Here is a 13,902-nt window from a genome sequence, read left to right on the forward strand (position 1 = left end):
AAGATAATCCACCTTGGAATATATTTGTATTTATTACCAATGTGATTATAAAAGCTTTTTTAAAATACTTTTTATGGGAGTTCCCTTACAGTGCAGCGGGTTAAGGATCTGGTGTTGTCACTGCAGTGGCTTGGGTCACTGCTGTGGCTGGGGTTTGATCCCTGGCCTGAGATCTTCCACATGCTGCTAGCACAGCCCGAAAGAAAGAAAGAAAGAATATATGGTTTATTTTATGGAAGAAGGGTCTTGTGAAGGCAAAAGAGACTGGGGCCCACAAAGTCACAATGAGACACACACCCACCCCCCACACCCTAGATGCCTGCAGGCCATGTGGGCTGGAGTTTACTGAAAACAAACTTCAAAGCTAGAAAAGTGGTAGAAAAGCCGTGAAGGAAGGTTTTCTGTCCCAGCTCCAAAACCCTCCTCCCTGCAGCCTCAAGGGGCGGGGACACCTGAGTCCCCTGGCTCTCTTGGGCCTCTTCCTGGCATTAGTGCCTCAGGGCACTGATGTTCCTTTTCTTGTAGAAAGCAGCCCAGGCCGTGCTCTAGGCTGGATGGGCACTGGAAGGACCCTGCCCCCTCTTCTTCATTTTTTTCCTCCTCCCCACCCCCACACTGTGCAGGGCCTCTGCTGGGAAACCTTCTGGGTGCCTCCCCACCTTCCAGAAAATCCAGACTGCTAAGGCAGACATTGCAGATCTTATGGTGGCGTAGGGCCCCTCCACTGCTAGAAACAGTGGGGTTTGGTGCATGGGACTTTTCTCAAAACTAATTTCTTAAAATGTAGTTAGCTTTTCTGATTATAAAATAATACCTATTTGTTATAAAATATTCAAACTCTATAAAAATATATAAAATAAATAGGAGTTCCCATTGTGGCATCAGCGGTAATGAATCTGACCAATATCCATGAGGACATGGGTTCCATCCCTGGCCCCGCTCAGTGGGTTAAGGATCCGGCATTGCTGTGAGCTGTGGTGTAGGTCGCAGATGCGGCTTGGATCTGGCGTTGCTGTGGCCGTGGCGTAGGCCAGCAGCTGCAGCTCTGATTCGACCCCTAGCCTGGGAACCTCCATGTGCCTCGGGTGTGGCCCTGAAAAGACAAAAAATAAATAAAATGAGTTACCAAATACTGGGAGTTTGCCACAACCAAATACTGGGAGTTTGCTTGTGGCTCAGTGGGTTAAGGGTCAGCATTGTTGCCATAGTGGCCTGGGTTGCTGCCATGGTGCACATTTGATCCCTGGCCAGGGATCTTCTACGTGCTGCAGACACAGCCAAAAACAACAACAACAAAAAATTTATCAAGTACTGTAATGAACAAAGCAGACATTTGCCCCCTGAGCCTGTACTTGGTTCCATTCTTTTTTTTTTTTTTCTTTTTTTAAAATTTTGCTTTTTAGGGCCACACCCATGGCATATGGAGGTTCCCCAGCTAAGGGTCCAATCAGAGCTACAGCTGCTGGCCTACACCACAGCCACAGCAACACAGGATCCAAGCCATGTCTGTGACCTACACCAAAGTTCCCAGCAGTGCCGGATCCTCAACCCACTGAGTGAGGCCAGGGATTGAACCCGTGTCCTCATGGATCCTAGTCAGGTTCATTAACCGCTGAGCCACAAAGAGGACCCCTTGGTTCCATTCTTGACACCCTCTCCCCTGCTTATCCCTGTGACACATTGGCCTGCCGCAGTGTCTTGCTTCACAAACACTGGGAAGACCTAATAGCACGCTAGACTAGAGAAGGTCGGTGTGTCACTGTGATGGGCCCTCTCTCCAGTCCAGCCAAGGACTGCCCCCCTGCCCCTCAGAGAGAAGAGGTGCTCCCACTCACCCCTCCTCTCTCTCCCCAGGTACTACCATGGCATGGAATGTGAGATGGACCTCACCCCCCTTGAAAGTCCCACGCACCTCATGAAATTCCTGACAGAGAATGTGTCTGGAACCCCAGAGTACCCAGATGTGCTCAAGAAGAGTAGCCTAATGAGCTTGGAGGGGGCTGCGCCCGCCGCGGGCAAGGCAGCTCTCCTCCCCCCAGGCCCCAGCAAGCTGGAAGCCGGTTCTGTGGACAGCTACCTGCTGCCCACCAGTGATGTGTATGATAATGGCTCCCTCAGCTCCTTGTTTGAGAGCATTCACGGCGTGCCTCCCACACAGCGTTGGCAGCCTGACAGCACCTTCAAAGATGACCCACAGGAGGTGAGGACCCACCCCTGTACCCCTCACAGCATCCCTGGATATATGCATTCATGTACAGAGGGAGAGAATGTAGTGAGGAGGTCGGAGCTTTGGAATCCATGGGAGAGAGTCTTTGAGCTGAGACAGGGCTGCCTTGTACTGTTGTCCACATTGTGCACTGTACAGCCTTCACAGTTGTATGCAGTGGTCCTGGGCCAAGGCCCAGCAGAAGTGAATGTGGCCATTTATTTCTCTGGATTGTGTTTCTCTGCAGTCACTGCTCTTCCCAGATATCCTGAAAACGTCCCAGGAACCCCCGTGTCCAGAGGACTATCCCAGCCCCAAGAGGTAACTCAGCCTCTTTGGCCCCTTGGCCACCTGGGTAGTGGGCAGGGAGCTGCAGAAAGAGCATCACACTGTCTCCAGAGCAGACATCGTCCATGAATGAGAAGAGGGGAGTGAAGACACATGAAAGGAAAGCGTGATTTCTGCCTCCCTTTCCTGGGCTGTGACAGGATGCTCAGAGCTCAGCACCCTGTTAGAAAACCCAGGTTCTGCTGTCCTAGTCTTCCCTATAACTTTGTCACCCCTCAGGGGTCTCTGATTTCCATTATACATTATACTGGATTGTGGCTCAGCAAAGCCATTAAATAGAAACCCTGAAAATACAGAAACAGGCCCAGGGAAATAGAGTGACTTACTGAGGTCTCGCAGGAAGTCCGTGGCAGCGCCTCAGGCTTCCTGTCCCACTGCCCTCTGGAATTCTCCTGCCTGGGAGCCCAGCCTCACTCCCCTCCCCTCCTCCCTGCAGTGACTTTGAGTACACTCTGGGCTCCCCCAAAGCCATCCACATCAAATCAGGCGAGTCGCCCATGGCCTACCTCAACAAGGGCCAGTTCTACCCTGTCACCCTGCGGACCCCAGCAGGCGGCAAAGGCCTTGCCCTGTCCTCCAACAAAGTCAAGGTACGTTGGCCTTGAAGCTGCTCAGGAAGTGGGTGGGAGAGTTGCGTTAGCCCTGCCTGCCTGGGACCCCAGGGAGAGGGTGCAGTAAGATAACCGCCCACTGCCGTGGAGCGGGACAAACCAGGCAAAAGGGCAGGGCCCCTGTTCGGGCCCTGGGAAGGGACTGAGACTGCCTGGGCCCCTCCCGAGGCAGCGGGTGGCAGTGACCACTGTGCTTGCAGAGTGTGGTCATGGTGGTCTTTGACAACGAGAAGGTCCCGCTAGAGCAGCTGCGCTTCTGGAAGCACTGGCATTCCCGGCAGCCCACAGCCAAGCAGCGGGTCATCGATGTGGGTAAGAGCCCGCCTACGTCTCCCTCTCTCTGTCTACACACACACACACATACACACATACATGCGCGCGCGTACACGCGTCAGGCCTTTCTTGCTGTGCCACTTTTCCCCAGCCCCCTCTGACCTCTGCAGGACTTCTTTCTGATTCTAGCTGCCTGCCTGGCCCCTTTCTCCAGGTCAGATGCTATGGGGTTTTCAGGGATTTGCATCTGTTGGCTGGAAGCAGTGACCTCTTGTCTGTGTTGCTTTGGGATAAACAGGGCCCTGGGGACCCCAGCAGGGTCAGATAAATAGATTCTTGGAATGCTGGCCTGCTTGTCCCCATCAGGGGGCTTGGGCAGTTGAGATACAAATGCATGAGCTAACAGTGCCGGCAGCAGTGACCTGGCAGGCTGGAACCGCAGCGTAAGGGCAGTTCTGCTCTGGGAGCTATAGGACCTTTGGGCTTTGTCGGCGGGGAGGGCACGGAAGAAGGCCTTCTGGGTACACCATCTTGTTCCTGTCCCGGGCCCTGAGATGGGTGGGAGGCACGGCCCGTCCTCAGATCTCCTGGTTCAGGCTCTGTCACTCTCTTCCTGGCTGTGTGACCTGTGTCACCTCCCCTTCCTGAGGATCCGTGTCTTCAGCTATCAATCGGTAAACGCCAGCTGCCTGCCGGTCTACAGTGCCTTTTCTACCTTGGAGCCACATGTACTGCAGAATGTGATACAAATAGCGACAATTCAGTGACTTATCTGAGAGGCCAGATAGCAAAGTGGTCAGGAGCCTGGGTTCAGAAGCCAGACAAAGCCGAGCTCCAGTCTTTGCTCTACCTTTTATTAACTGTGTGACCCTGGGCAAGTGACCAAACTTCTCTGAGCTCTGTTTTCCTCCCGTGCAAGCTGGATGTTCACGGTGGTGTTGTGAGGACTAACTGAGGGCCTGCTATACTATAAGAGTTCAGCAAATGAAAGCTCTGCTACTATGCGTAATGTTACTAGTTCAGTATTAGCAGTACTGGTACTTCTGCTTTTCCCGTGGCTGTTACTCCCACTTTCACTGTGATACCGCTGCTACTGCTGCCTTCGCTGGGACATCCCTTAGTCACAATCCCAGGGAAAAGCATCACCTCCACCCCAAAAGGATGAGGGCCTTGCCCTAGTTGGCAAGGTTAAGGAGTCACTCTGGGGTTTGGGCAGGTCTGCTTCTCAGGCTGGGCCTCAGCTTTTCCATCCATAACCCAGGATAAAACAACTCGTTTCCTCCTTGGATTGAAGCATGGTTCTTGGTGGAGAGGATACAAGTCCCTGCCAGGAATGAGACCCAGACCCTCAATGACCCCTCCCCACAGCGCCCCCAAATCCCTTCCCTCCTGACTCTCCTGCGGTCTCCTGTGGTTTCAGCGGACTGCAAAGAAAACTTCAACACCGTGCAGCACATTGAAGAGGTGGCCTATAATGCACTGTCCTTTGTGTGGAATGTCAACGAGGAGGCCAAGGTCAGTGCTGGGAGCACGGCCGGGATGGGGCTGGGCTACCAGGAAGTCCCCATCCTGGGCAGAGGGCTCACTTGTACTTTGAATTGTGGTAGTTGCTCCAGCGAGGGCACCTGTGGAGGAGGCCTCATTCGGAGCGGTGGAGAAGCGCAGGCTCTGAAGTCAGGCTCTGTGTCCTTGGACCAGTGCCTTAGCAGGAAGTTGGGGTGTAATCATAGCACCACCTGATAGCTTTGGCCTGAGGATCAGGCGAGATGAATAAAAGGTAGACCACAGCCTGGCACATAAGCAGTGGTCGTTGTTATTAATCCAGTCCAATCCACCCATTTACCAGATAGGAAAGTGAAGCCTTGTGCAAGACCACACAGCAAGCTGCCCCAGCTGCCAGGTTGCCTGACTTGCAGGCCAGTGCGGAGTGTGGCAGAAGTGCTTTGGGGTCTGCGAGATGAGGGCTGTAGAGGAGGGCTGAAATCCGTTGCCTCACTTCTGGAGCCCATAGAGAGGGAAGAATCATCTGCCTCCCCGGGTTGTGGTGAGATCACACATGTCGGAGAGACGGGCACAGTGCCAGGCCCATCAGTCCATCGGGGAGGCCTGAGCAGTGGAGCCTCTGCTGATTTTTTGCCTACCAGTGATTACGCCACTTAATGCTTGAGACCTGCCTGGAACTCACCTGTGCTTCAGGGTCCCACTGTGTCTTGGTTTTCTGTTTGGCATTGTGGAAAGGGCACTAACTAGTCTGAGAGGTGGGGGCTGAGTGACCTTGGACCTGTCCCGTCATCTGGGTCAGACATAGCCCATCAGCTCAAGGTGGGGTCTGGCTCTTGGCAAGGGCAGTTCTAGCCTAGACAAGCAGGGGAGCTAATTCCTGCCATCCTGCTCGTTCCTGGGGTGGTCCAGGCTGCCTGGAGAAAATGGAGGTGAAGGGGCTCTGAAAACAACAAAGAGAGGCACAAAGGCAAGGGATTATTATTATTCAAACCGACACCAGGGACTGGAGGAGGAGCTGGGGCCTCTAGTAGGTGGGGGGGGAGAGTTTCGTGGGAAGGGAGAGGTGGGTTTCGGTTGGGATTTTCTCACAGCCTCTTAAGCCCCCAGGCTTGGGTCTTTCTCAGGTGTGAGCTGGGTGGGGGCTGCATTAGGGCTGAGCTGGCGAGGGGGAGGTATGTCTGGCATGCACCTGGGGGCCTGGCCCCCACAGCCAGGGAAGGAAGGGGGTCTGCTCAGCACCACCCCCACCCCCACCTCTTCCAGCCAGGGTCATTTCCAAGGGAAATTTCCCAGCACATCAGGGCCAGCCTGGAGTGGGGCCTGGCCCTGGTGTCCCATGGAGGAGTCAGCAGTAGGCAATCACTACGCGAGCCTACCAAGAAATGTCCAGCTAAAGCTGACCGCAGGCTGCCATCGGCCTGACCTAGGCTTCGCTTAGGTTGGGACTTCTGCTGTCCCACTCACGACAACAGTTACAAAATATCCAAGCCCCCTGGGTACTCTCCCACCCTTGCAGTCGCAAGAGGTAGGTTTCCTTGTCCCCATTTTTCAGATAAGGAAACTGGGCCTCCTCGAGGTTAAAGGATTTGTCCAAAGCCACATGGCCTAAGTGGCAGAGCCCAGCCTCCCATCCCAGGTCTGGGGGCCCCCACGTCCAGGCTCATCCTGCTCTGCTGCCCTGCCCAACGCCCTGTGGAAACGCTAGCAAGCACCATCCATGCCCAGAGCCTCCATTTTCTCTGCTGTAAAGTGGGGGTGATTGGTTCAGCGATGGCAAGAGCTGGTGGTTGGGGTGTGGAGGGGCAGAGTCTTACCCTCTGAGGTCCGGGACAGCAGGAGAGTGGTCTTCTGAATCTGGCAAGGAGGAGGATTTGACCCTTCTCTACCTCCTTGCTCTGAGTTGCCAAAAAAAAAAAAAAAAAAAAAGGAGGCTGTGGTTGATTTTTTTTGTTTTTTGTTTTTTGTTTTTTTGTCTTTTTGCCTTTTCTAGGGCCGCTTCCCACGGCATATGGAGGTTCCCAGGCCAGGGGTCGAATTGGAGCTGTAGCCGTTGGCCTACTCCAGAGCCACAGCAAAACGGGATCCAAGCCGTGTCTGTGACCTACACCACAGCTTATGGCGACGCCGGATCCTTAACCCACTGAGCAAGGCCAGGGATCGAACCTGCGTCCTCATGGATGCCAGTCAGATTCGTTAACCACTGAGCCACAACGGGAACTCCGGCTCTGGATTTTAACCTTGCAGAGGACCCTTAATCTCCTCTCAGGGCCTGGATCCTTTGGGCTGCCCTTGGCAATCTAGTGGACGCTGAGTTGTCCATGGTAAGGACGTGGGCTCAAACTCCAGCTCCCTTACACACTTCCTTCATCACCTTAGGACAGCTGCCATGCCTCTCTGAGCATCAGTTTCCCCGTCTGCAAAAGGTGGTGATGTTTGCCTTCCAGGGGCCTTGTGAAGTTAAGCTGCCCACCAGGCACACGGTTGGCTCTGTATTATACAGGGTGGTTATGGGACACAGGTCTGCTGAAGCGGATCAGGTGTTTACCCAGCTCCCCCATCCATCACCAGGTGTTCATTGGCGTCAACTGCCTCAGCACAGACTTCTCCTCACAGAAGGGGGTGAAGGGTGTCCCCCTGAACCTGCAGATCGATACCTACGACTGTGGCTCAGGCACCGAGCGCCTGGTTCACCGTGCTGTCTGCCAGATCAAGATCTTTTGTGACAAGGTAGCTGGGGTGGACCTTCTGATGGGCCCTGGGAGTGAGGAGGGCCAGCCCCAACCCATGCATTCTCCCGAGCCATTCAGGGTGTGTTTGTCTCTATTTCTCACTCTCTGTTTTGTTGTTGTTGTTATTGTTGTTTTGGCTGCACCCGAGGCTTGTGGATGTCCCCCCAGCTTGGGATCAAATCCATGCCATAGCGGCGACCAGAGCCAGTGCAGTGATCCTTAGTTCGCTGAGCCACACAGGAACTCCTGTTTCTCACTCTCTGTGTGTTTGTCTATGCGAGCTTGTCATCTGTCTGTCTTTGTCTCCCTCAGTATGTATTTTCCTCTGCTGTCTGCCTTTGTCTCTCTCCTTGTTTCCTCTTTCTGAAGATCTCTTCCTAGATCGCTGTAAGGAGCTCTCCAGGTTTCTTTTTCTCCGTGTCTTTCTCATGTTTCTCTTTCTCCTTTTCTCTCAGAGTCCATTCTCTGTTTCTCTTTCTGTCCTCTCTCCACACCTCTCTGGCTCCCTCAGTCTCTCCTTCCTCTGTCTTTCTGTGTCTCTTTCCATGGCCTACCTGACTACAGACAGGGCTGGGCTGGATGAGGCCTGGTACTTGCCCATTTCTTGGTCTCACTCTGGGAAGAAAGCAGCCCCAGAAGCCCGGCCCGTATGGAAGAGGCGAAGCAGCCAGCCCCCTGTCAAGACCCTTGCTGACCCCCTTCCCCTTGTCCCCCTCAGGGAGCAGAAAGGAAGATGCGGGATGACGAGCGGAAGCAGTTCCGGAGGAAGATCAAATGCCCCGACTCCAGCAACAGTGGTCAGTGGGGGTGGGCCAGGGACGGGGCTCCGTAGGGCTTGGTTGGGGGGACGGGGGTAGGAGATTGGAGGGCAGAGGCTGGTGTCCCGAGTGGAGGGGCCTCAAGGCACAATGCCGTCCTCTTCCTACCAGGCATCAAGGGCTCCCTGCTGTCGGGCTTTAGGGGCAATGAGACCACCTACTTGCGGCCTGAGGCAGACCTGGAAACTCCGCCGGTGCTCTTCATCCCCAACGTGCACTTCTCCGGCCTGCAGCGCTCTGGCGGGGTGAGGCTCCTGGGCTGAGAGAGGGTCTTGGCCCCTGGGTCGGGCTGCCTTAGCACAGACCAGTGGGGAACAGCCTGCCGCTCAGCCAGCACACGGTGGCTTGCTTACTTGCTTACTTATTCATTGTTTTTTGGCCACACCTGCAGCATGTGGAGACAGGGAAGTTCCTAGGCCAGGAACTGAATCTGAGCCCTAGCAGTGACCTGTGCCGCAGCTGTAGCAACACTAGGTCTTTTAACCTGCAGCACCAGGCTGGGGATTAAGCCACTGCAGTCGGATCCTTAACCCACTGCGCCAGGGCAGGAACTCCAGTACAGGCCAATTTAGATGTTGTTGGGTCCTGATTATTATTTTTTTTGTAGCATCAAAATGAAAATATCTTTATTGAATCACAGGGGACTCTATATTTGTCTTCATCTCAGGGGAGATATAGATAGATAGATAGATAGATAGATAGATAGATAGATAGATAAAAAAACTTGAGTGACCTTTTCTACTGAAGAGACGAATGTTAATGAAGAAAGGGATTTCCTGTGTATCGAACTGGTCAAGCCTGGAGCACACGCAGGGGAGGTTCTGTATCTGAGCCCCAAGGTAGACGAAAGCTGCCTCAGAGCTGGGAGGATGTAATCGTCACAACAGCACTTGGGAGCCGGGCGCTGCCCCAGTCCTTTCCACTCCCCTTTAACCCTTGCTACTCCTGCGGCTTCAGAAACAGCGCCTGTGACCACCAGTGCCACCAGCTCTCAAGGAAGGGAGTCGTTTGCCGAGCACCTTGCCTGTGCCTCCAGTGCTGGGCCCAGCCGTGGCTGCCCTGTCTCGTTTCCCCTCACAGCTACCCTTTGAGGTAGCGTCTGTTATGCCCACTTGCCAGACAAGATCAGTGGCAAGAATCAAGGTCCCGGAGCCTGTCTGCTCATTTGCTTCCGTCTTAAACAGTTTGACGATGTCCTTCCGTGGAACTCCCCGCTGCTGAGGTGGGGATGTTTATAAACATGGCCCTTGTGGTACAGACGCATTCAGTGCCTTGACCTTGGGCGGTAAGATAGACCGTGGAGCTGACAGAGCAGCCGGTACCGAAGCCAGCTTGGCAGGCATCCACAGCCCTCTCTATGTCCACCACACCCCCTTAACTCCCCCGAGCTTGTTCTGTGGCCCCCATAGTGCAGAAGGCTGAGTACACCCGCTCTCTCTCCCAACCAGAGGCTTCAAGTGAGGAGGTGGCCCCTTGGGATTCAGACCCTCATGGCGGGGTTGACAGCTCTGCTGTGGGAGGCAGAAGTGGGCCACTGGGAGTCTAAGAGAAGGGGCCTGAGGAGCAGAAATGTACAGAGCCTGCGTTTGCATCCCAGCTCGGCCCCCTGTGGTGTGTCACCCCAGGAGGCTCTGCCCCCTCGGGGTCTGAGTGTCCTAAGTCATAGAACCGGTGATGGCTGCAGCAGATAGCACGGTGCCAGGCACACGAGAGGGTTCGGAAAGCGTGCCTCCCTCCTCCCATGCCTCTCGCCTCAGCTCCGGCAGCCGAGTTCCCAGCTGCAGGACGGTCTGCAGTGCCTGCCCTTCGGGGGGACCGGGCTCAGGCACTTCTTGTTGAGTCTGCTGCAGTTTCCTTAGCACCCCACATGTTCACTGGGTCCCTGGCCTGGCCACCTTGGGCTTGATGCTTCCTTTCAATTCCAGAGCTCAGCTCACTTAAGGGGACTTAGCTGAGCAGTGTGAGTTGGAAAGGCGTTGAAGCTGCATCCTCCCACCTCCCCCCAGACTATTTGTCTCAGAAAGACTGCAGTGACTGACGGCCCCTCTCAGCTTCCTGGCTGTGATGAAACATGTCTTTCTCTTCCTTGCAGGCGGTGCTCTCTGCAGGACACAGCAGCTCCAACAGGTACGGAGAGAAGTAGCCAAGGCCCCCAGCCCCCTCCCTGTCCCCCTTCCCTGCTCGCGGGCTCCCAGCTTGCATTCCTCTGCTTCCCCCCCAAGCCAGAGGCTGGGCCCAGAGGAAGCAGCCTGGAGACTCTGCCCCAGCCCCCAAGCTAGACTCATGCTCCTTTCTCACTGAAACCGCCTGAGTTTTTACGGGTTTGTTTTATGTGAAAAGTTGGCGAATCTCTGGCGAGACACCTGCTTGTAAAATGGGAAAGAAAAAGCCTCTGCGATGGTGGTGCAGATTGGAGAGTAAGGAGGGGGGCCGCTGGCGGGGGGGACTTAGGGGGATCAGCCCCGCTTCCCTCCCCCTCGAGGCCTGGGAGAGGCTGGGGCCCCTCTGCCCTTCAGCCCAGGAAGGGCCCTCACCACCTTCCCTCCATCAGCCACCGTCCCTTCGCCGCTTTCAGCCTCGGCTGGAAATCTGTCGAAAGAGGAGAATGGCCCTGGGAGGATGCGGCACTGGTGAGAGGCCGAGTATAATAGCCAAGAAGGTTGTCAGGGTCGTTGTTGGTATCGGCCTCTTCCTCATCAACAAGAAGTACTTTTCTTTTTAAATGTTTTTGTATCTTTTTTACTGAAGTATAGTGGATTTACAATGTTGTGGGCGAGGTAGTTTTCCGAAGGGGCTTTCACGCTGCCCTATGTCGCTTGCCACCTCACAGCAGCCCCAGTGAGTCCAGCAGGCAGGGGTCATTGCTGTCCTTTGTAGCTGAGGAAACTGAGGCTCAGAGGAGTGAAGTGACTTGCCCAAGGTCCCTCCACTACTAGGTAGCAGAGGCGGGTGGAACCTGAGTCCGTCTTTACTCCAAAGCCAGCAAACCTTCCTCCCATGGACTCACAGCAGCTTGATTCTTTCAAGAAGGAGTAACGTTGATGAACTGCGTAAGGCTGTGTTTATGGAGGCCCCGCTGCATGGCACACGCCGTTCTCTCCTTCAGCCTCGCCACTTTATGAAATATTGTCATTTTTACTTTATTAGCACCCTAGTATAGATGGGGACACTGAGAGGCCCTCACCCAGCTAGTGAGGGGCAGGGCTGGGATTTGAACCCGTATGTAGCCCAGCTCCAGAACCTGGGACTTTAACCTCTGCCCCACTGCTTCGTGCCTACCTTCCCAGTGCCGTCTTCACCTCTGGGGCCCCTTCAGACGCTGGGATGCCCCCGGGTTCCTCACAAGCCTCTCCCTGCCCTCTGCACAGGCTGCCTCTGAAGCGCACCTGCTCGCCCTTCACCGAGGAGTTCGAACCTCTGCCCTCCAAACAGGCCAAGGAAGATGATCTGCAGAGAGGTAGCCTCACTCCCGCCCTGTGTGTTCCCCCAGCTCCCTGTGGGGCCTCCCCCAAAGCCTCAGACTGCTCCCAGCCCGGGCAGCCTGGGCAGCACCCACCCCAGCAGGGAGGGCACGTGGGGCCGCTCTACTCCCTGGAGCTGCAGCCAGGCCAAGATGTGGGGGAGTGGGTGACGGGGGCAGCCAGGGTGCTTGAGAGACAGCACAGAGCTGGAGAGCTGCTGGGCAGGGCATCCTGGGCAGCTGGTAAGGCAGCGGGCTCCTGACGTCTGGCACAGCCTCCCCGCTCCCTCTTATGGGGTAGGAGCAGACTTTCCCTACCTGGCTTGCTGGCCTTGACACTGTAAATCTGTGACTCCCTGGAAGGGGAGTTGCAGCTGACCGTCAAGAAGAAACCAACCAGCAACTAAGACCAAAGGCTTCCAGCCTTGAACTGAGGCTTTCACCCCACCTGATGTTATATCACTACTGCCCACAAGTCTGAAATGGTGGGGGAGCCGCCTTCCTTTTCCTTCTGGCTAAAATGAGGCTCCGTGATGTTAAATGAACTTCTTCAGGCTCACCTTGCGGGCAGGTGGCAGAGCGGGGATTCCAATGCCCCAAAGTCAGCGGAGTCTGAGCCAGCGTGTAGGACCTGCAGCCCTGGGGGTGTTTCCCAGCTGGGTCCAGACCCTCAGCCAGGATTTGCTCTCTCTGCAGAAATCGATCTTAGGTTACAAATAATATTGTTTAAGATTCCCCCACCCCCTGAGGTGGTCCCCTGCACCATGAATAGCCAGCTCTCTGCTTCTCAGTTCTGCTGTACGTGCGGAGGGAGACGGAGGAGGTGTTTGACGCCCTGATGTTGAAGACCCCGGACCTGAAGGGGCTGAGGAACGCGGTAAGAGGCCTGCGGACCCCGCCCTGCCCTGGGCCACCCCTCTCCTGCACGGCTGTCTCTCCCTGCTCTTCACCATGTAGTTCCGATGGCCCACAGCGAGACCCTGGAAGGAATATACTAGAACGTGGGCTTTCTGGTCGCCCACCCATCCCAGCCCCTTCAAGGGCGCCTATGGGGCCGGGCTGGTGGGGCCGTGCCTTGGAGATACTATCTCCCAGCCAGAGCCCTGGCTCCCCCCTGGGAGTTGCACACACCGTAAATCCTCCGTAATCTGATGGCCGCCGTCTGACAGGCCAGAACTTTTTGTTGGCTTTGCAAACCTGTTTCTGTTTTAATGGGAATGAAACCCCAAAAGGCCGGGCCCAGGGATACTCATTTTTCTTTCCCAGAGGGCTTCATTCTTCCAGCTTGTGGTTGCACGGGGGCCGGGGGGCCAGAGGGGTGGGGGTGAGGGTGGGCGCGGCTGGCCGGGCGGCTGAAGGTGGTATCTGGGCAAGGAGACCTTCCCCAACCCCCCAAACCGCCAGAGAGCGGGTGAAACAACCCTGAACAAAACCCCCAGCAGCTTTGTGATTCAGCTAAAACCCGAGCAAACACAGCTTCCCTCAGGGCCAGCTGGGCTTAAAGGTCAGGCCACTCAGAAAAGCCACATGTTTCCAAGATGTCAGGTTGGGGAAGGGATGATGAATCAAATAATAACAGAGCTGCCTTTTATTGAAGACCTACTGTGTGCTGGGCATCTTGTCAAGCATGCTGCATTTACTAGCTCACCAGATTCTCTTGACAACCTGAAAAGTAGGCACCATTATGCTCCCCTCATTTCCCATAGGAAACAGCCTCCCAGAGGTCAGTCAGGTGACTTGCCAAGGTCACTGGACGTGGCAGAGCTGGGGTCCCAACCCAAGCTCCCTCCACTCTCTCTTCCCACATTATCAGCCCTGCTGGGCACCAGCCCCAGGAAGCTGGGCTCACAGGAAGCTATTAGTGTTACTCCACTACACATTTAGAATCTTTGCCTTGGACGGTGCCTTAAAGGGTCGGCTCCCTATCTGGTGCTTGAGCTCCCTCTCCAACAGC

At 55.2% G+C, this 13,902-nt stretch overlaps 1 protein-coding gene across 2 annotated transcripts in view; it reads left to right on the forward strand.

Moving 5' to 3' along the window:
* GRHL3 (grainyhead like transcription factor 3) overlaps positions 1 to 13,902 on the forward strand; it is a 36,118-nt gene that overhangs the window by 15,794 nt on the left and 6,422 nt on the right. For both annotated transcript variants that reach the window (XM_021095540.2, XM_003127705.7), the window contains exons 4-14: positions 1,855 to 2,200; positions 2,454 to 2,527; positions 2,991 to 3,144; positions 3,366 to 3,477; positions 4,859 to 4,953; positions 7,510 to 7,668; positions 8,389 to 8,467; positions 8,600 to 8,733; positions 10,581 to 10,615; positions 11,857 to 11,945; positions 12,740 to 12,825. In XM_021095540.2, the coding sequence (XP_020951199.1) occupies positions 1,855 to 2,200; positions 2,454 to 2,527; positions 2,991 to 3,144; positions 3,366 to 3,477; positions 4,859 to 4,953; positions 7,510 to 7,668; positions 8,389 to 8,467; positions 8,600 to 8,733; positions 10,581 to 10,615; positions 11,857 to 11,945; positions 12,740 to 12,825 (1,363 nt within the window). The remainder of the gene's footprint in view (positions 1 to 1,854; positions 2,201 to 2,453; positions 2,528 to 2,990; positions 3,145 to 3,365; positions 3,478 to 4,858; positions 4,954 to 7,509; positions 7,669 to 8,388; positions 8,468 to 8,599; positions 8,734 to 10,580; positions 10,616 to 11,856; positions 11,946 to 12,739; positions 12,826 to 13,902) is intronic.

This window comes from Sus scrofa, chromosome 6 (genome assembly GCF_054392235.1).
Source record: "Sus scrofa isolate SSC_HxYL_T2T_F1_AM1 chromosome 6, Sscrofa_HxYL_maternal_Yorkshire_Landrace_v2.0, whole genome shotgun sequence".
NCBI classification, from domain to species: Eukaryota; Metazoa; Chordata; class Mammalia; order Artiodactyla; family Suidae; genus Sus; species Sus scrofa.